Source organism: Cervus canadensis, chromosome 1, assembly GCF_019320065.1.
Source record: "Cervus canadensis isolate Bull #8, Minnesota chromosome 1, ASM1932006v1, whole genome shotgun sequence".
NCBI lineage: Eukaryota > Metazoa > Chordata > Mammalia > Artiodactyla > Cervidae > Cervus > Cervus canadensis.
The window spans coordinates 125,207,075-125,229,870 of record NC_057386.1 but is presented as its reverse complement, the minus strand read 5'-3'; the positions used below and the strand labels follow the sequence as shown (position 1 = coordinate 125,229,870).

The following is a 22,796-nucleotide window of genomic DNA, read 5'->3' as shown; positions in this document are numbered from 1 at the left end:
AAAATGTATAAATGAACTTCAGCTCTAATTGTGTTTTATGTATGTACAGACATATCAGTGTGAATGAAACTGAAAGATGGAAAGAACTGAGTGACTTGCCTTTCCTTGGTATAAATACAAGTCAATTTGGAAAGTGACCAGAGTGTTGTGTAAGTGTTTTCAGTGGGTGAAGCAGGGGAGCTCAGGTTACACAGCGTCTCCCATGGTGGGGTGGGGAACGGCCAGTGACACCGCAGACACTTACATAACCGCGACTTCAGGGGGACGGAATTAGGCTGTGAATGAAGCTCCCGGTCTCGGGAACATGATATTAAAACACAGCCATGTGAGTTTTTGTTACTAACTTGACTTGAAAATCAGCTTCAGAAACATTTTTTCTCTCAACTAGACTTTGCCTTATTCTCAGAACTTCTTTTCCCCTTCCCTTCTAAGTGCATAGACTTAACATTTTAGGATTAGACGGACGCTCAGAAGTCTCAGCGTGCAGCCGCCTGCAGCTAAGACACTTCACCTGCCTGATGCTCCATCTCTTCCCGGGCACCCAGCAGGGCTGAGCAGAAATCCAAGTGCCCAGGTGCCCACTCTGCTGTTGTGGGCGCCTTGTTTTTGGAGGCTCAGCATTAAACTCCCTCTTCTGGCAGGTTAAGTTCATTGCAAATTCTTCAACTCTTCCTTGGCCTCCCAGCCGAATTTCCAAATTTCGTAAATATAGTATTTTTGTTTTGCTGATGGGCTGTGAAGGGGCTGAAGGGAAGTGCAGGAGATCTGATTTGCCTCAGAGGATGCTGGAGAGCCAGAGGAGAGGCAGTGCTTTTCGGAGGCTGATCTTATCAGGTGTGGTTCTTTCTTCCCCGACAGGCAGGGTACTCTTAACTCTGGCAAAGTTGAAGTCACGGTAGCTTTCCTTTCACTTTCGAATCCTTGCTCTTTCACTTAGGGAGTTTGTATTTGAATCCAAAACAGTAGAACTACAAAAGGACAGACTTAGAAACTGATCTTATTTAATGAGTTATCCTTAGCATGCCGTGTTCCAGGAAGGGGTTAAGTGCTAGCTGAAGGTCATCCAGCTGGGACGGAATCCAGCTGTCTCATTTCCCAATCTAACCCTCTTCTCATACTTTTCTTTTTTTGGAGCCACATTTTTTTTTTTCACATTGAAAAAAAAAAACAGTAAACAAAAACAAAACCCACAAAGCAACAGCAGAAGAGGGAATAAGACCTTAGGAAATCAGATAAGAGTTATGAAGATGATTATTCCTTTTCACTTGGACTTATAGTTTACACCCCGCTTGTTGTGGGGGACTGCTTCTTTTGAGGAACTTCTTGTTTCTGTAAAGTGCTTAAGCTTTTTTCTTTAGGTTATGAGGGGTGAGGAAAAAAGTGGAGTTTGAATTTTACAAAAATATCTTCTATAATAAAAACTTCTTATTGTGGACAGTTTCGTTCACAAATGTAGACAAGTAGTCCCATCACCACCTAACTCTTGAACGTTTATCAACTCACCATCAGTCTTATCTTACAATCACACTTGTGTTCTTTAAACATATTTTTGCTCTTGCCAGTAAAACGTCTTTTTGCTTTTAAAAAAACACAGTACTTTTACTTGTCTTTCATATAATCATGCTTTTTGTAGTGTGAAGCATTTCTGCCTCAGGAGCTTATCCTCAAATTTATTTTGAGTTTACTTAGCTGAGATGTTTTCCAAGGTCTCAGCAGAGTTTTGATCTCTTTGTCACTTGGTAAGAAAAGCTAGCTGCTGTAACAAACTCCACTAATTTTAATGACTTAAATGGATGGAAGTTTATTTTCAGTTATAGAAGAGTCGGGGGTAGGTATTTCATGGCGGGTGAATGAAGAAAAGTGATGCAGGAATTCAGGCTTCTTTGGTGTCCTCCATCCATGCTTTTGAAGTCACCCTGCTCATTTCCATCAAGCCACCAGAAGGGCCAAGAGTGGGAAGATTTTATGGGAAAGGCCTAAAAGTATACACGTTGCAGGCCCTGCTCTTTTTCCATCATCTATGACTCAGTCACATGGTCACACTGAGCTGCAGAGGGAGCTGGGAAATATGGCCTGTGACTCCAGGAAGAGAAAGAAGTAGGCTTGGTAAACACCGAGCCTGTCCGCCTGGGTACCCACTTCTTATTGCTCACACTGGCCTGTTGTGCTGGTTTCTTTTTCCTGTGCACACAGCACACTAGAGTCTGCTTCCTCACTCCCTGGCCATAACCCATTTTCAGTTCCGTTCAGTCGCTCAGTCATGTCCGACTCTTTGCGACCCCTTGTACTGTAGCACGCCAGGTTTCCCTGTCCATCACCAACTCCCAGAGTTTACTCAAACTCATGTCCATTGAGGTGGTGATGCCATCCAACCATTTCATCCTCTGTCATCCCCTTCTCCTCCTGCCTTCATCTTTCCCAGCATCAGGGTCTTTTCCAATGAGTCAGTTCTTCACATCAGGTGGCCAAAGTACTGGAGTTTCAGCTTCAGCCTTCCAATGAATATTCAGGACTGATTTCCTTTAGGATGGACTGGTTGGATCTCCTTGCTGCCCAAGGGACTCTCAAGAGTTTTCTCCAACACCACAGTTCAAAAGCATCGATTCTTTGGTGCTCAGCTTTCTTTATAGTTCAACTCTCACATTCATACATGACTACTGGAAAAACCACAGCTTTGACTAGACGGGCCTTTGTTGGCAAAGTAGTGTCTGCTTTTTAATGTGCTGTCTAGATTGATCATAATGTTTCTTCAAGGAGGGCCTTAGGAAGCAGCCCATTTTATTGTGACTCAAAAAAAGTCATTAAAAATCTTTTTCCTGGGACTTCCCTGGTGGTCCAGTGGTTAAGATTCCACACTTCCAGTGCAGAGGGTGTGGGTTCAATCTCTGTTTGAGGAACTAAGATCCCACCTGCTGTGTGTCTTGGCCAGAAAAACAAAAAAAATATTTTTTTCCTGCTTAAGTAATTATATCTCTTCATTAAATAAAATTTGAGAAATCCAAGAAACTCCAAAGGAGGTATAAATAATTATATTTGCTCATTAAATAAAATTTGAGAAACCCAAGAAAACACAAAGAAGGTATTAAAACTACCAGTAATCCCATCACCTGGAGATAATGATTATTAATCCTTTGTTACATTTCCCTCCAATTTAAGAATGTCTAACTCATTGGAAAAGACCCTGATGCTGGGAGGGATTGGGGGCTGGAGGAGAAGGGGATGACAGAGGGTGAGATGGCTGGATGGCATCACCGACTCAATGGACATGAGTTTGAGTAAACTCTGGGAGTTGGTGATGGACAGGGAGGCTTGACGTGCTGCGATTCATGGGGTCGCAAAGAGTTGGACACGACTGAGTGACTGAACTGAACTGAATTGAACCACTTAGAAATAACAGTAAAATGTCACTAGTTCTTTCTTTGTTCTGGGTTGCAAATTCCAGAACTCCTGGGGTGGTGGGGAACCACAACAATGACAACAATCTGGCAATTTTGGCTTTTCTTAGGAAAGAGACACTGTGCAGAACTGTGGTGAGGCTTTGTATTTCTGGCATTTTCTTTTCCTTTTTTTTAAAAAAAGATTCTTGTTTATATTAAGGGCTTCCCTGGTGGCGCAGATGGTGAAGAATCTGCCTGCAATGTGGGAGACCCGGATTCGATTCCTGGGTCAGGAAAATCCCCTGGGGAAATTATTTTTTTAAATAATTTTATTTATTTGGTAATTTTTGACTGAGCTGGGTCTTCGTTGCTGCTCACAAGCTTTCTCTAGTTGCGGCAGGCGGGAGCCACCCTTCCTTGCGGTGCATGGGCTTCTTACTGTGGTGGCTTCTCTTGTTGCGGAGCACAGACTGTAATGCACTGGCCCAGTTGTTGTGGCCTGTGGGCTTAGTTGCTCCCTGACATGTGGAATCTTCCTGGACCAAGGATCAAACCCATGTCCCCTGCACTGACAAGCGGATTCTTATTCATTGCACCACCAGGGAAGTCCTGGTGAAGTCAACCTCTAGCTTACACATCAGAAGCCTCCATCTTCTTAGTAAGTAAATATTGGACTTGGTGAAGAGGGATGTAGTGGAGTGGTGAGACCAAGATGCCATTTTAAGTTCATGATTTACTTCCGCCTCGGTTTTCAGAATTCTTAAACATAGCTTAATTTCCCAGGAGAGAATACTAAGAAAAAGTGTTTGAAACTGAACCGAAATAACAGCTTGCAAACTTGAAGTCTATAAAAATATGTGCCTGGTGCTGAGCTAAGTCCTTAGCTTAGGGGGATGTGTTGTTCTCTCTCTCCTGCATTGCCCGTGCTGGTGTGTAGTGGAGAACGAGCTGCTTCATTTTACATAGGACGATAATTTCTTGGGAGGAGGTACTTTTTTTGAGTTATCAGCTCCAGATTCAAGGCTACAGAACCTCCTGGTTTTCCTTTAAAGTGGTAAGGTGGCATCCTAGAGGCCGACCTGCGTCAGAGTTCCTGTTTGTGATGTCAGCATCATGACCCCACAGCCAGGATTGCTCAAAATATTTGCCCAGCTCCTGCCAGGATATGAGCTGAGGCCTGGCCCGATTCTACAGACACCATCAGGTATCGGTTTGTCTCTTTTTGCTGGATTTGTGTTGACTTTTCTGCAACTTCAATAGATTAAAAAGTAAAGACATTGACATTGGGCCCTCCCTATTTTATTGAAAAAAGAGTGTATAATGGTAAGAAGATCACCGTTTTAAAAGCACTTCTGGCAGGACATTTGAAAACAAAACGCAATAGAAGAGCAGAAATATTTTAACCGTGTGGATGGGTATGTGGCTCACCAGTGGCTCTGTTTGCTATGAAATTTGCTGTCTGTTTTCCCATTCCCTGCAAATAAACATAACAAGTTTTTGTTCTGTGGAAATGTATCTATAGCACCAGCCAAGTAGTAGTTTGAAATGATTAGACTTGTTTGTTAGTGGTATGAATTATTTATGACCCGGAGGCCTGAATTCTGACACATCACAATTGAGAAGTTGTCATCATTTGGTTTTGAATGTATTACTTTGCTCTTTGAACATGTTTTAGTTGGAGTTGGAAGAAAAGGTGGTGGTCCACACAGATACCCAGAAATCTAGTCTCTGAGGGTTAATACATAATAGAATTTTCTAAAGAATTGTCTGTCTTTAAACAGACAAAAACTTCAGGAACCTGTGTTCCTGTGTGTTGGGTGTTAAGCACTTGATAAATTAACCCCTCCTATTGTTTTTAATTGTCTTTTTTTGGGGGGTTTCACCCCAGGAATCGAACCTGTGCCCCCTACAGTGGGAGCTCAGAGTCTTAACCACTGGACCTCCGGGGAAGCCCCTCCCCCAGCTATTTTTTATTTACGTAGATATTGGACCCTTTCTCTTAGTTTGGTTCCATGAGTTTGAATTGAGAGATCACGTGGCCAAAATTCTGTTGCTGTTGTCATCGCTTTTTCTCCCCGCAAAGCATGTCAGTATCTGAGAGACTCAACATTCCAGTTTCTGGATTAGACCTCTTTTTAAAGCATTATTCTGTGTGTGCTCCATTTTTTTTTCCTCTGTTACAGTCACATGGCCCTATTTTCCTAAACACATACGACCTAGAGTCTCAAAACACTTACTCTTTGAGACTAGGAGCCCTTTTTAACTTCACTTGGTGTGTTCCCTTCCAAATGTGTCTGAGGAGTCTCTTGGACTGTGATGTCTTTAACACAACTTTTTAGTTTTTAATTATTTGACTGCTGAATCTTAGTTGTGGCACGTGGGATCTAGTTCCCTAATCAGGGATCGAACACGGGTCTTCTGCATTGGGAACACAGAATCTCAACCACTGGACCACTAGGGAAGTCCCAAGACAACTCTTTGGAAATGAGTTGCCCTATACATGTAGGTTGTAGACCCCCTAACTCACCAAAGTCAGTTTTATCTACGGGTACAATATGGAACTCCTGTTTAACTGCTTTAGGTCAGTGTTCACTGTTGAAAATATTTCTGTGCTTTCGGCATGTATTCTAATGCAGGGAGAACTGAATCTTTAACTTTTGAATTTTTGTTTGCTTTGCAAGACCTCTTTCATGGAAGGGTTAACTGGGATGGAGTCTGAATGGTAGTGGGTATTTGCAGTTGGGTGCAGGGGGTCTTTTTGAAAAGATTTCTTTATTGATTTTTATTTACTTATGGCTGTGCTGGGTCTTCGTTGCTGTGTGCAGGTGTTCTCCAGTTGCAGAGAGCAGGGGCTACTCTCTCGTTTTGGTGTGCGGGCTTCTCATCGCGGTGGCTTCTCTTGTTGCAGAGCACGGACTCTAGGCACATGGGCTTCGGAAGCTGGGGCGTGTGGACTCAGCAGTTGTGGTGCATGGACCCAGCTGGCCCACTCCGTGTGGGATCGTCCCAAACCAGGGATCCAACCCATCTCTACCACTGAGCCACCAGGGAAGCCCCCAGAGGCATCTTGAAATGGCACTGTGTCAGTTTCCTGGGGCTCTAGCTCTGTACATACAGAGTACTAGCTCTGTATGTCTTGTATAAAGTTAGATGGCAGTAGAGTCACCTTTAAACTTGGGCTTCATTACTGGGTCTTTTTTGTGGTTTTTTTTTTTTTTTTTCATTTCCCTTTCAAGGTCCTGATAACTAACTCACTGTCCTTACTACAGTAAAAAAAAATTTTTTATCTGGATGTTTTCAATATTCTAACCTTTACGAGGCAGGTGATAGGTGATTGCTTATTAAATTGCTTACTAAAACGAAGAACTACAGCAATTCTTTCTGTGTTTGGAGAAGGCTATAGTCTTGAACTGTATCTTTAACCTCTGAAAACTTGCTTGTTTAGAATGGGAGACTGATTTGTATGTAATTTCCTGTCCAGTAATGTGCAGTGAGAGAGGTTCTATTTGAGAGGAAAGTGGGGTGCTTGGATTCTTAGTAATAGCTGGTATTTGAGATGCTTTCTATGTCCTGGCATTGTTTTCATCTCGTGAAACTTCCCCCCCTTGCTGATATTTTCCAGTACCTTAACACACTAGCCAAATGGGTAGCAATCCTTGACTTCATAGAGGGTAGAAGACATTTCTTTTTTGTTGGGTGGAAGAACAGTCCTTCTTTCTGAAATCCCACCTTTAGGTAAAGCTGACATTCTCAAGAAGTACAATACTACACTTCTTTTTTAGAAATACCAAAGAGGCTAGATCTGGTTAGGTTATTTGCTTCCCTGAAATAAATATCTTGTCCTTTTGTATTTGTTATCTAGATCAGATCTTGGAGTTAATCACAAACACAGGTTATTAACCCACTTCAAAATTTTTGCATATTTCAGGCCTGGCTTAAATAAACCTGTAGGTTACACAGAAGCAAAACAAAAACTGTTCTTCTGGTGTTGCTGTTTGACAACAAGGATTCCTGGTTTTAGGTGGAAATGTAAACCTTTGGGTGAGAAGGAGGGAGGCACAGGGGACTGTGCCGCCGAGCCGCCTGCGTCCTCGGGCCCTTCCCCCCGCTGCATGGCTGGTTCTCGGAAGTAGATCTCTCTTCTCTGTCTGGCATTTGAGAAGCATACAAGCAAAATAGTGGCTATTGTTAACTGCTCAGAAGTGAGCTGTTCAGTTCTAGAGACAAACATTTCACACATGGCTTTTGGCTTGAAAAAATGCTAGAAGTATGGCACCAGTCAGTGGTATAAATAAAAGGTTCTGGGGGTTGGTGTGTGGTATGTGTTGCAATATTATAGTTTGGAAAGTGGGATAATAAAATAATGTGACAGACTTAAAAATAAATGAAAAAAATACACCAGAACTTTAGTTGTTTCATCTAGGGAGGCGTTGTTCACTAATTATAGTGATAAGCCGTCCATAAACCCTTTTTGGAACTCTTGGAATTGGCCCATGTGCCTTGGATACATTTTTACTATGTTCAGTAATTGCACATCATTGTATTTGTGAGGTTTTTGGATTCAAGTTTTGGAAACAGCTAGTAGTATTTTTTTTTTTTTTTTTTAGCTAGTAGTATTTTTAAGAGCCAAGTCCAATGAAGAGTATTGAGCCATTGAGATTGTTGGTCACTATTGCCTTGGGTCACTATTAAGGTGCAACTTAAAAACTGTCTCTGAAGTTATTTCTAAATGAAGAGATAAAAATATTTTTGACCAAAGCAGTATTATTCAAACAAACTTCCTGTTTCCTCAGGTGTTTACTTTGAAGGACACTATTTGGCACATAGATGGCACATAGATGGAGGTGGCTGTCCAACAGCGCCATCCAGTAGAACTTTATGTGGCGCTGGAAATTATTCTGTATGTTGCATTGAGGCTGTTGAGCACTTGAAATGTGGCTGGCATGACTGAGGAACTGAATTTTTAACTTGATTTCATTTTAAAAGAATTTAAACAGTGCATGTGGGTAGTGGCTACTGTATTAGAGAGTGCAGACCTAGAACATTTAGCTTCCTGCTGACTTATAAACTAGGGTGAGCAGCTGATGGTAAGAAACCAAAAGTTATCAAGCCACAGTAGCTTGTCAAATATCTGATCCGCCTCCCCTCTTGCAGTGTGAAGAGTAGTAGAAAAGTCTGGAATTTGTCATTTGTATTCAGTGCTATCTAATCTTTATAGCCTCTCCCAAGTTTATCTTGGCTAAGGTATTATCCGAAATGTTTTAGATGAGAAGCTTTCTTTGTGTTTGCAGTTTAATCATTGTCTTTTGATGCTCCTGGTTCTTCCCTGCTGGTTAAGACCTGTCTCAGCAGCCAGCCCTGATCTGTTACCAGCACCTGTGGCTGCAATGAATGAAAATTCGACTTGTCCCCGGAAAAGAGGCTGCCAACTATGTTAAAATCTTTGCTTGGTGTAATGGTGGTTAGGTTAAGATAATGAAAGGAACAAATGAAATAAATATAAGGCCTGAAGGGAAACTGTAGACATCTTTTCATTTTGGACCAGTAGATAAAAAAAAGAGAATCCTGCCCCCACCTGCCCCCTACTGCATGGCTTGTGGGATCTTAGTTCCCCAACCAGGGACTGAACCCAGGCCACAGCAGTGAAACCTCTGCGTCCTAACGATTGGATCACCAAGGAATTCCCTCTAAAACTCTTTCAAGTCTCTTTCCTATTTAACTCTCTAAAGTGATTTCTTACAAGAATCTTCTAATGTTTGCCATACTGAGCATCTTATTCACATGCTCTATACCTTTCCTCCTCCCTTGTTTCTTTTCTGAAATTTTTTCTCTCTGCCTTTGAAAAAAAAAAATCCTGACTGCCAACACCTGTCCAACGCTGTTGCTGACCCCCACCCCCTCAAATTCTGCCTTGCCCCTGAAGTCTTTTCTTTCTACCTCAGTCCACTTCATCTTTGCATCCTCTAAGACACTTGCAGGACCATCACATCCTGTAGTTTGGTATTTCTCATGAGTGGCATTGTATTTTTAATTATTATATATTTGTGGGTCTTTTCTCTCCAACTGCATCATAAATTCTTGAGCTTATGCCTGTGTTATATGTTGTTCTGTCACCTGTGGCAAGCACCAAAAATAACTTTTTAAAATATTGGTTACGTCCCAACTGGTTTGTTAACTCATTTAAAATATTGAGACTATTTTTTCTTATTTTTATGTAGTCAGCTTTGTTTATAAAGTACAACTAGGGATATAAGGATGACTAAAATACAGTTTCATCCCCCCCAGGGCATGTTTAATCTGGTAGAATCTCTAGGGGGCTTCATAGGTGGCTCAGTGGTAAAGAATCCACCTGCCAATGAAGGAAACGCTGGAGATACAAGTTCATTGCCTGGTCTGAAAGATCCCCTGGAGTAGGAAATGGCAACCTGCTCCAGTATTCTTGCCTAGAAAATTCCATGGAGAGTCGGGTGGGCTGTAGTCCATGGGGTCTCAGAGAGAGTAATGACTGAATGACTGAACACACACAGTTGTACACACACAGAATCTATGGCCATATAGACCCAGCTCGGCGTGCCAGGTGATAGGAAAGAGATAAAGACTTAGTTCTATGGGAAATTGAAAGAGGAACACATTTTCATTGGTGAAAGGTTTTGTGGGGCAGCTGCGTCCCTAATTGGCCCTTGAGTAAGGTTTCAGCAGATGAAAATAAGTAGGCTTGGAAGTGGAGAAAGAAGTGGCAGCCCACTCCAGTGATCTTGCCTGGGAAATCCCATGGACAGAGGAGCCTAGTGGGCTATGGTCCAAGGGGCTGTTGCAGAGTTGGACACCACCTAGCAACTGAACCACCAAACCACCAGGCTTGGAAAGGGCTTTCAGGACTGAGTGAAAAATCTGAAACAAAAGCATAGAGTGAAAGCACCAAGACTTCTATAGGAATAGTTGCCAAATCGGTCACGTGGGTGATTCGTGTGTGGTCATGTGGGTGATTCATGTGCGTGTAATTGAGAAAATGAACCTCTGATCTTATCAGTTGTTCAGTAGTGTTTCTCAAACGTCAGCCTCAGAACTATCTGAAGGGCTTGGAATGCAGATAGCCTGCCCCACCCCTAGAGTTCATTTCAGTAGGTTTGGGGAAGATCCCAAATAATTTGCATTTCTAGCAAGTTCCCAGGAGATGCTGTTGCTGCTGCACATTTTGAAAAGTGCTGGTAGCTCCGTTCCATCTTATATCTGCCTTAGAGGAATGTCCGTCTTACGTATACAGATACCCCAATGTCAATTCATCATTGTGTTCACGTTGCTTTCCATACCTCCATCTGGTCTTGTATAGATTGTAGGCTCAGGCTTCTTCCATCACTCAGCCCCTGGCACAGTGCTGTAACAATGCAGGTCATACAGCGGTAAACCCTGTACTTGCTAACTTGATTTCCAGATCTAAAAATGATATGAAGGGGAAGCACACGCTTCTGGAAGCGCTTAGGAACTGGGAAGCCCTCTGTGGCTCAAAATGTAAAGCAAAAATGCTTACGGTAGCAGTTCTCAAATGTTTTTTCCTCAGGACCCCTGTACATCCTTAAAAATAATTGAGGTCTCCAAAGAGTTTTCATTTATATTGGTTTTATCTTTTGATATTTACTATATTAGAAATTAAAACTGAAAATATTTTAAAATATTTATTAATTCATTAGAAATAATAATAATAAGCCCACTAACATGTTATATGTCTTTATTGAAGAGTAGCTATTTTCTAAAGTAAAAAAAGAATTAATGACAAGATGGCATTGTTTTACATTTTTGTCAATATCTCTAAATGACTGGCTTTAACAGAAGACAAGCTTAGTAAAAGACAACTCCTGCATTTGAACTGTAGTGATACATTGTTTTGGTTGAAGTCCATGAAGAAAATTGGCCTTATTCAGATTTATAGGAAAGGCAGAGCATTTTCAGATACTTATGGATTTTTTTCTTTTAATACTTCTCCAAAAACTTGATAGGTTGTAGTTTCTTAAAGGTGAAATCTCAAACTGTATGAATGAACTTCTTTCATTACATAAAAATCCACTGGTCTAATTTGTGCTTAGAATGAATGTGATTTTGTAACATTATACATGGTTGGTTGGAAAAAAATTGACTCACTGAGTTATGAGATCTTGCAAATATTGGCATATTTCATTTATACAATATAATTATATTTGTTAGTATTGTCGATCTCATGAGAAATACCTGTAGTATGGAGACACTCTCAGGTTCACAGAGGATGTGTGAATAACTTGAATTTTGTTTGTCAACAAATAATTGTTTTCCTTGAAGTGACAGGTTCACGTGATTCATTTTTAAGGAAATAGCTGCGGGATACCAAGTCTGAGTAACCATAGTTTCTGGTTGGGGAACTAGATCCCACATGCCGCAACAAGATCCCTCGAGCTGCAACTAAGACCCAGCACAGCCAAAATAAATAAATTTTTTTAAAAAAGAAAATAATTGGGCTTCCCAGGTGCCTCAGCAATAAGGAATCTGCCGGCCAATGCAGGCAATACAGGAGATGAAGATTTCATCGCTGGTTCGGGGAGATCCCCTGGAGTAGGAAATGGCAACCCACTCCAGAACTCATGCCTGGAAAATCCCATGTACACAGGATCCTCGTGGGCCTGCCGTCCATGGGGTCTCAAAAGAGTAAAACATGACTGAGCATGCATGTACGCATATCATAGTGTTATAAGGCTCAACTGGGATAATAAGGATAACATTTATTTCTAAATGATAATATTCTGGTGGTGTGGTCTTCACGTGTTGAGAGGGTGGAGGGGGTCTTACCTTAGATCCAAACTTCTTGATTAAGTGACCATAAGCATTAGAATTTCAAATATTCTTAATGTGTTAGTGAGGCAAGTACATCTCTTTTCTTTTTGCATGTGTTTTGGAATTGATTCATTTCAATATGACATTGACTGACCTTGAAACATTGTGCAGAGCAATCGTTTCTGGGTCATTACATTTTGTGGGTACCATGACCAAGAACTTTGATCTTTCGTTTCTCAGTAAATTGATTTTTCCCCCCCAAAAGCAAGCCTGACATGGCATGCATTAATAATGCATGAAAAAGAAACTTAAATTGGAAGATTTAAAAGCCAACATTGGTGATGTTGCTCCTAATTCTTTTATTGAGACATAGATTTTTCTCCTTCATTGAATCCTGGTCACAGTTCCCCTGCTTTGGGATTCAAGTGGCTCAGGTGGATTGAGAGCCAGAGGCACAAAGATTAGACAACAGAAGACTTAAAGACCCTGAGTTTATGACCATTCTTAGGTTCCTGATAACAACACAGGCCTAAGAAACAGAGGCTTTTAGGGGGCAGCATTTTGTGAGCTTAGAGTGTTGAGCTGCAAGGTTTGAAACTGGCTGAGGCTGACTTAGTCACTTGTTGTGGCGGTTTTCAGAATTTCTCTTTAGGGAGGAGCACTTGACGTGAGCTCAAGAATTCACTGTTGCGCCTGAGTGAGGTGTTTTAAGGAATGCTTCACTCTCTCTTCTCACCACTGTAATAGCTTTTCCAGGACCTTTGTGCCTCCTCCATCTGTTCTGTCCTTTCCTCCCTGATTGGCATCACTTTATAATGTTGGACCAGGGTGAAGAGTTGGCAAGACACAGACCCCTTGGTACCCTGCACTTAGCCTATGCCCATCCTCCGCAAACATTTTTTGCACGTGCAAACCACCTTTTTGGCACCAGGGACCGGTTTCATGGGAGAATTTTTCCATGAACCGGGTTGGGGTGGGAGATAGTTTCAGAATGATTCGAGTGCATTACATTTATTGTGCACTTTATTATTATGACATTGTGATATATAATTGAATAATTAGACAGCTCACCATAATGCAGAGTCAGTGGGAGCCCTGAGCTTGTTTTCCTAAGCTCAGGAGGTAATATGAGTGATGGGGAGCGGCTGTTAATACAGATGAAGCTTTGCTTGCTCACCCGCTGCTCACCTCCTGTGCAGCCTGGTTCCTAAGAGGAACCAGTCTGTGACCTGGTGGGTTGGGGGACCCCTGGTCTAGAGGAGACTCAGCCAAACCCTTCCATCTGTCTAAGGCAGTAGCAGGGGCAGGTACCTCTGCTTGCATATGACAGACTGTGGGTGGTGAGGATCTAGCAGTAAAGCACATGGTTTCAAATCTGAGTCAGAACCACCCGACCTGGTGCAGAGACTCCCAGCCCACTGCCACGATCCTGGCAGCAATGGTGATGGTGGTGATAGTAAGGAGCCGGGGAATTTTGTGTTAATAGTCAGAATAGGCAACCACTGTCTTCAGGGTTCACAGAGGTTCGGTATCTGTTAATCACAATCTTCTCTCAAACTGCACAATTTACCTTTGACTTAAAAAAAAAATAAAGCCACTTTTGTGCCATTTTGAACCCTCTCAAGAACCATGGGAGATCTGCAGAGTGAGCCTGACGAAGCTGCTGTCGTGGTTTGATTTCCATTCAGTCTGATTAGCTTTGATTAGAAAAATGTAAATGGCTGTATTAGTTTCCCAGGTCTGCCATAGCAAGCGACCACCAACCTGGTGGCTTAAATCTGTTCTCCCAGCTCTGGAGGCCAAAAGTCTGAAACTATGGTGTCGCCAGGGTAGGCTCCTTCTGGAGCTCTGAGGGAGAATCCATCTCAGGGAATCCATCTCAGGCTTTTCTCTTAGCTTTCGGTGGCTGCTGGCCACCCTTGGCTTGTAGACACATGGCTTTAATCCCTGCCTCCGTCTTCACCTGGCTGTCTCCTCTGTGCTCTTCTCTTCTAATTAGGACACTTGTCCTCAGGTTTAGGGCATGCAGGTCATCCAGGAGGCGCTCACCTCAAGGTCTGTTCACAGATTCCAGATGATATCTCTTTTGGTCAACAGATTTTCCTTTTTTTTTTTTTTGCCTCATGTCTTGTGGGATCTTAGTTCCCCAACCGGGGATAAAACTGGGCCCCCGGCAGTGAGAGCATGGTTTCCCACCATTAATATAGACTAATATAGTTAATATTAGCCTATAGTTAATGTAGACTCGTCCCACTGGACCACCAGGGAATTCCCAGATGGATATCTTTTGGGGAGGCTGCCATTCAACCCGCCACAGGGGTCATGGGGCCACAGCAGCACCTCTGTCAGCCCTGGCTGTGTTGTTTACTGATGCTGCACATTGCTTGTAAAAGAGAGTGAAGTCTGTGCTTCATCACCCAAACTCAACTAGCAGGAAAAAAAAAAAATCACAGAATGCAATCATTTGAGAGAGTGTCAGTAAATAGCATTTTTCTGTTTGAATTCTGTTTTCTTAGGTATTATGTCTAGAAATATTTTTCTCTATTCCAAAATCCAAAGACCTTCTCTCTTAAAGAGCAAATGACAAGGTACAGTTTTGCATGAGCCCAAAAGTTGTAGATTCATGCTTGGTCTTGACTAAATCAGATGATTGTGTTTCTGTAAACAGAATAAAGATTATTTTTCTTTATTACTTTCTAGATACGGCTTTCTTCTTACAGAGTTTGCCTTTGAACCCTCTCTCTCATTTAACATATATGTGGTTTTATATTGAGTTATTATGTATTTCTGTGGATTAAGCTATATATATATAGTTAATATAGGCTTGTGCTCATAAATCTTAAGCAACAAAGAAGTGAATGAAGTGAAAACTGAAAGCCAACTCTGTTAAGTCTGGTGGGCATTTTTCTGAACTTCTTTATGGGTTATGTGGTTTTTGGGCAGTGTACTGAACTGGTATTATTAGATGCTATAAAGAAAAGTGAGCATATTGCCAGCCTTAGCCTCTTGTCTTTAGGATAGTAAATTGCTTTTAAATCTATTTCAACAGCATCTTCATTTTTCTAAAAGACTTTTAAAAAATATTTTTGTTTGCTTAGGGATCTCTGGTTGTAGATTGTGAACTCCTAGTTTCAACATGTGGGATCTAGTTCCCTGACCAAGGATTGAACCCAGGCCACCCCCTGCTTTGAGAGCGTGGAATCTTAGCCACTGGACCACCAGGAAGTTCCAGCATCTTCAATCTTTTTGATATCTGGAGTTTTCTAGGTTTTTAGGTTCATTGTGGAGACATAAGGGAGAGTTTAGGTTGTGAAAGCGGCTTTCCATAATTGTTTCTATTTTCTTTCTCTAGATTCTAAACTCTTTTCCTGTTTATCTCTTTGCACATTTAACCCAGAGACTGACTTCACTATAGCATCACCCACAGTTGTATCAAGAACCGGGGAAAGATAGTGGCAACAGGCAACGGAGAGACAGCCCTGACACACAGAAGGCAATGAGTATGCTAAAACCAAGTGGGCTTAAGGCCCCCACCAAGATCCTGAAGCCTGGAAGCACAGCCTTGAAGACACCTGCTGCTGGTAATGCGTTACGTTTCTCTTTAAACAGCAAGTAAATTTTAATCCTATGTGAAGACTTCTATTTGAAACTCTTGATTTGACAAATCAAAATTTGAAAAATGTAAGAAGACAGTCTTACGGAACATCATATTCTTGAAAATACTTGAAAAAGTTTCAATTAAAAGGCATAGAATTTTATATCTAGAAGTCTTTTTAAAAAAATATCTATTTGTTTAGTTGTACTGGGTCTTAGTTGTGGCATGTGGGATCTAGTTCCCTGACCAGGAATTGAACCCCGTCCCCCTGCACTGGGAGCATGGAGTCTTAACCACTGGACCACCAGGGAAGTCCAAAATTTTCTATCTAGAAGTCTTATTCAATGAAGAGTCTATCTTAATTTCATTTCTTCAGTGTAAGGCAGCGGTCCCAACCTTTTTGGCACCAGGGACTGATTTCATGGAAGACAGTTTTTCTACACACTTGGCGGAGGGGTGGGTTTGGGGATGATTCAGTGCCTTACGTTTATTGTGTACTTTATTTCTAATCTAATGCTGCCACTGATCTGACAGGAGGCACTCATTTGTGGCCCAGAGGTTAGGGATCCCTGGTGCACCGGTGCTGAAATAGTTGTCAAGTTCACTTCAGTATTTGATCCTGACAGTGTTACAGTATTTCTTCAGTTTTCCTCCCCATGTATCTTCCTGAGCCCATCAGGACCTTTCTCCTCAGGGGTTAGGGATATGTAGAGAAAGCAAAGACTAGTCAGACTTAAAAGATACGATGACAGTCATTGACCCGAAATTGGCCACTGTCATCAGGGAGCAGGTACTACAGCGGCTCGAGTCTGGCTCATGAGGGAAGCCTTCAGCAGTTTATAGATGAACCCGTGCCTTTGATTATCTTTAACAACCTGTTCCTCCTCTGTTCTCCATCTCCTCCTCTACCGTTTCCACTTAATGACTTTTTTTTTTATGAATTTCCACCCATAATGATCAGAGAGGCAGGAGGAGAGGGCATCTGATGCTTGCTTTTGTCATCTTTTTATGTGATTTATGCACTATTAAATATAAATCTTAGGTTTTCAGCCGTTCTAGACAGGTGCCCACCATAATCTATTCAGTCCAACATTGTTTCTTCAAGTTCTTTCATAAAGACTTGGGCTTCCTTGAGGAAAGGAATCTTTGTGTTTTTTTCCCCTCCTCCACTGCTATTTCCATCTACACACCTAGAAAATTTCCTGGCATGTAACAGGAGTTCAGTAAGTATTGACTGATTAGAGATGATGAGTTCTTTACATTGTATGTATCAGGATAAAACCTGGTTCTTTTCAGAGAGGCCATAAAAAGAAAGCTTTACTGATAAGGCAAAGGATTGTGAAGAAATGGACTTATTTCAGGGCTATTTAGCCTTGTGGAAATCAGTTCTAATTTTGGCGAAAATCAGTTCTAATTTTGGCATCCCCTTCTTCTCCTCAAAATCTTTCCTCTTGTAAGACCCCTTCAAATGCCAAACCTTCTGTGAAGCCATCCACTGTTATACTTAACCCCTGTTAGAATTGTCTTTTTCACTTTTAATATTTTTTGTGCACACCTTTTAGCATATAGAGTCCTTGAGTTCACGGATCATATGTGATTCAACTTGGTTTCCCCAGCCTTCCTTGGCACACATTAGAGATTAAAGTAGCTTATTAAGACTAAAACTTACATGCTTGAAAGGAAGTCATTGCCAAGGAATTCAAGACACTTTTATGAAGATGGTTTTTCAGAAATTCATGCTTGCTGCACTCTGAAGAATGATTGTTGATGTGCAAAGCTAGCACTAACTCTTAAAAAAAAAAAAAACTAGCCCCTATCTTTGACAGATTATTATCTGTTCTATCTGAGAGTACCCACTGTCTTCTAAAAAAAACAGCAATAAAAACCCTCCACAAACAGAAACTCCAGTCTCCTTTTCTGTGTAGGGTAAAGGGATGCTCAGATGCTCAGCACCCACTCTCAGCCAGCCAGGCCACTCTGCTCCCCAGGCTTTGTGTGATTCACTCCTGCTGATCAGACCTCAGACTAGATGTCACCTCCTCCAGGAGGCCTTCCCTGACTGTTCTACCCAAAGGCATTATTCTTCCACAGCACTTAGACCACCTGAAATGACTTGGTGTGTCTCTTAACTGTCTGCTTCTCTACCTCTAGACTCTGAGCTCTACAAAGGCACAGACTATACTGTCTTGCTTTGTCCCCAGTTAAGAACAGTGCCTGGGACTAGTTCTGGAGTGGTTGGAACTCAAAAAAGATGTATAACATGAATAAATACATTATTTCATTTAATTCTCATTTTGGGAAGAAAAAACCATCAAGATAACACTATTTTCCCCCTTTACAGATAAAAAAACTCAGGTCATGTAACATCCTAAGATCAGGATATGCCCGGTAAATGGCAGACATTAAGAATTCAGGCTCTGTTTGCCAGTTCACGCTAAATATTTAATCAGTGGTTGGTGGGTGGATGTATGAGTGTATTTCTAGTGGAAATACCACATTTCTGGCAAAATTTTAACTCTGTCTTTACCGTCGAGTAGAGTTTGCAAAGTCATCTTGCTTTCACAGGGAGTCTGGCTCTCTTTTCTTCCTTGCTGGAGCTTCCACCTCTGCTAACAAAAGAATAGTCTTGGAACAGTGATGGTGGGGACTCCAGCAACAAATCTCCTCCTGTGTCAAGTTAATTGAGAATCTCTGTTGTGACTGTTGGCCTAGTCCTGTCATTTCTAGGTGACCTCTCAAATCGGGGAATAGAGTCCATTTCAATGGGTCTGAGTTCACTAATGTTGTGCAGGATATGGGGAAGCAATGAAATCAGACCTATGTTACAAATTCTGGGAAAAGGACTACTTTTTTCCCCCTTGTTTTTGACTTCTTCCAATCTAAACTACAAATAAGGATTAAGTCTTACCAGCTCATTGAGTTTTGATAGCATTGAAAACAGTAGTGATGGATCAAATATTAATACTTTTTACCTCCTTGCTGAAAAAAAAGAAAGATAAACGGAGCATCTCTTGAAGTATTGTGGCTACTTCTGTTGCTTTTGACTCTTCTTTTCTCGTTTATTTTCCTTAACTTAGGAGTTGTCTGCTTAAGTATGAAACTGAATCTTTTCTGATCCTTTCTTCTGTTTGCAGTTGCCACTCCAATAGAAAAAACAATATCCAGTGAAAAAGCATCAAGCACTCCGTCCTCTGAGACACAAGAGGAGTTTGTGGATGACTTTCGAGTTGGGGAGCGAGTTTGGGTGAATGGGAATAAGCCTGGATTTATCCAGTTCCTGGGAGAAACCCAGTTTGCACCAGGCCAGTGGGCCGGGATCGTTTTGGATGAGCCCATAGGCAAGAACGATGGCTCAGTAGCAGGAGTTCGGTACTTCCAGTGTGAGCCTCTAAAGGGGATATTTACCCGACCTTCAAAGTTGACGAGGAAGGTGCAGGCAGAGGATGAAGCTGATGGCCCGAAGACGACTCACGCTTCCCGGGCGACTTCGCCTCTGTCCACTTCAGCAGTCAGCATGGCGTCCTCGTCCCCAGCCACCCCCTCAAATATTCCCCACAAATCATCCCAACCAACTGCAAAGGAACCTTCAGCTACATCTCAGATCAGCAACCTTACGAAAACCGCCAGCGAATCTATCTCCAACCTTTCAGAGGCCGGCTCAATCAAGAAAGGAGAGAGAGAACTCAAAATCGGAGACCGAGTATTGGTAAGTGTAGAAACCTTCCGAGGTCGTCGTGTTGACTTGAGAGATAATCACTGGCGAGGGGATGAAATACACAAGTGTGGGCTCAGAATCTGTTCTGTTCACTCATTTCTAGAGAAAATAATCAGGTTTTCTGGTTCCACTTGTGTGAATATGCAACAGATTAGAAACTGGCTATGTAGTTTGTACATAGGGTAAGCATAGGTTTGCAGTGATCAACCTAGTTTTGTCTTCCAGTTTAGCTAAAAGAATATTGAATTTTTAGCTTGTAAATATTAAGATAGCTTTATTTGACAAAACAAGCTGAGAGGTGGAGTGAGATGTTTTTTAACAAAGGGTTTTTTTTTCCTCTCTGGTTTTTAATTTTTGCTTTCGGAATAGTATGTGGATAAATATGAGATCCTGTCTCCTTGAGTGTCTTGGAAGACTCAGACATCACAGGATGTTATTTCAGAACTTCTGTGCCTTTTAAACTATCAGATTTAGGTCCAGTAAAAGGAAGGAGATGTACACTAGGTTCTGTTGTGCTAAAAAAGCAGGAAATACAATGTATACGGTCTATATGCTGTACATTTGAGAATCCCCGAATTTGACAGGATAATTGGTTTATTCTTTTTTTGTTTGTTTTACATAAGAGGCAGTATAGCACTGCTAAAAACACAAGGTGAGTCTAACTCTGCCTTTATGACCTGAGCAAGTTATTTAACTTCTTAGTTTTCTTGTCTGTGAAAACAGGGTTGAATAATAGTGCTAACCTCTAGCATTGTTGTGAGGGTTAAAGTAGATGTTGTTGTTCAGTTGCTAAATCATGTCTGACTCTTTGTGACCCCATGGACTGCAGCATGCCAGGCCTCCCAGTTCCTAATTATCTCCCAGCGTTTGCTCAAGTTCATGTCCGTTGAGTCAGTGATGCTATCCAAACATCTCATCATTAGATGATGCATATATAATTCTTAGCAGTCAGCACCCAAGAGATGGTAGCTCTTTTTCTCACTGAAAATTTAAAGCTTTACTCTTTTACTTTTTCAACACTTTTGTTAAGTTCACGGCATAACATTTGTCTGAAGCCTTTGACCCTGTGCTCTCTCAATATCCTTTATATCTGTTCAACTGCTTTAAAAAAAAAAAAAAGGAAAAGAAACATGGCTGTTAGTCTTTGAAGTATCCCATGCATTTCATTTAATGTTTTAGCAGTGGATCCTTTATTTTTTTTTTAATTAAAAAAATTTATTTTTGGCTGGGCTGCAACAACCTGTGGGATCTTAGTTCCCTGACCAGGGGTCGAACCTGGACCCTCAGCAGGGGAGCAGTCCTAACCGCTGGACCGCCAGGGAATCCTGTTTCAGCAGTGAATGGAGTAGCACCACAGAACTGATGAGAAAATAGGCCTTAAGAAGGATAGTCACTTGCCCAAGTTTGTACAACCTTAAGAGTGATGTTTCTGCAATTCAAGTTTAGGTGTTTTTACTCTAGAACCTGTTATGTAGAGTTGATGACTGATAGCGTAATTTTGAAATAGGCAGTTTTTGTGATTATATTGTCCTACAAATAAGGACATACAGTGCGTTGAAGGCAGGTTTTAGATTTAGAATTCAAGACTTCTGCTTCCCAGTCCTGTAGCATTCATGAGTAGCATTCTGTGAATTCACAAGTCCCCTCATACTTGTGGCAGCCCTTTATACCTGTTACCTTCAAGGAGTTCCTTCTGGATCTGTTAGTTTCAAGGTGAGTTATAATAGTCATGAGTTTTAGCAGTTGATGTTTCAGAGCATCATTTCAGCACATCAGTTTACCAAGGCTCAATCTGTAACTTGTTTGTTTGGCATATACTCACTTCTTTGGGGCTTCCCCTGGTGGCTCAGATGGTAGAGAATCTGCCTGCAATACTGGAGGCCCAGATTCAATCCCTGGGTCGGTAAGATCCCCTGGAGGGATGGCAACCCTCTCCAGTATTCTTGCCTGGAGAATCCCATGGACAGAGGAGCCCGGTAGGCTACAGTCCGTGGGGTCACAGTCAGTCAGACACAGCTGAGTGACTAATGCAGTTACCGTTCACTTCTGTACCAGCTCTGAGTTTGTCCCAGCTGCAGTTTTGTTGCCCTGGAGGTTTTTTGATGCTTGTGTATTTAGTTGATCAGTTGTGTCCAGCTCTCTGTGACCCCATGGACTGTAGCTCACCAGGCTCCTCTGTCCATGAAACTTTTCCAGGCAAGAATATTGGACTGGGTTGTGGTTTCCTTCTCCCGGGGATCTTCCCGACTCAGGGATCAAACCCAGGTCTCCTGCATTGCAGGCAAACTCTTTACCATCTGAGCCACCAGGGCAGCCCTGGGTTCCCCCTCTGCTGTTAGCAAAAGAGGATTTGGCTCCGAGTTTTCCAGATCCCCCTGCTCTAAAGAGTGGAGCGCCACGATCTGTATGTTTTTAATGTTAATTACGTGCTGAGCCCATGGGTAGGGGCAAATGAGAGTTGGGGCAGTTGGTCAAGGAGTCTGTCTCGAAAACTGGTCATGAGTAAGACTAGTCTGCTTCCAAGACCAGAGTCTTGGCTAAACTTTTTGATCGTAGTGCTCTATGAGTGTGACTCTTGCAATTAAATATTCTGCACTTTTATCAACCTCAGGTGGTTCTTCTTTTTTTTTTTTTTGGTTCCTATTAAATGTTTAAACAGTTACAAATAGATTTTATTTTTGTTTAAAAAAGTATTTATTCATTTGACTGCACCAATGCACCAAGTCTTAATTGTGGCATGTGGCATCTAGTTCCCTGAGCAGGGATCAAACTTGGGCCCCCTGCGTTAGGAATGTGGAGTCCTAGTCACTGGACCATCAGGGAAGTCCCTGTCTTTTGTTTTAAAAAGTAGATAAATAAATGCTGTGGGACACGCAGATGGCATTTCAGTTTTCTGCGTTGTCAGCCCCTCGGGGAGTCCCTCCCATTCTCGCTGCTCTGACATGTATCCATCACCTCCATCTTAATTTTAAGCTAATCCTCCGTTTTATTTAACTTGGATCTGTTTTGTTCCTTAAGCAGCTGTATGAAGGTGTAATTTATGCATCCAAACATTCAATGATTTTTCATAAATGTACACAGTTATGCAGTCACTATAATCCAGTTTTAGAATATTTGCTTCCCCTGGAAAGTTCCTCCTGCCAGTCTGCAAGTCATTTTCCACTGCATCTCCAGCCCCAGGCAATCAATGATCCATTTTCTATCTCTGCACATTTGCCTTTCACAGATATTTCCTATTTTTGGTGTTCAGTCAGTTGTGCTGACTCTTTGTGACCCCCACGGACAGCAGCATGCCAGGCTTCCCTGTCCT

The 22,796-nt window shown here is 41.8% G+C and overlaps 1 protein-coding gene across 4 annotated transcripts in view; it reads left to right on the top strand.

The window, feature by feature from the left end:
- CLIP1 (CAP-Gly domain containing linker protein 1) overlaps positions 1–22,796 on the top strand; it is a 114,687-nt gene that overhangs the window by 15,647 nt on the left and 76,244 nt on the right. For all 4 annotated transcript variants that reach the window (XM_043441651.1, XM_043441661.1, XM_043441643.1 and 1 more), the window contains exons 2-3: positions 15,574–15,757; positions 18,906–19,477. In XM_043441651.1, the coding sequence (XP_043297586.1) occupies positions 15,673–15,757; positions 18,906–19,477 (657 nt within the window). In that variant the 5' untranslated portion in view covers positions 15,574–15,672. The remainder of the gene's footprint in view (positions 1–15,573; positions 15,758–18,905; positions 19,478–22,796) is intronic.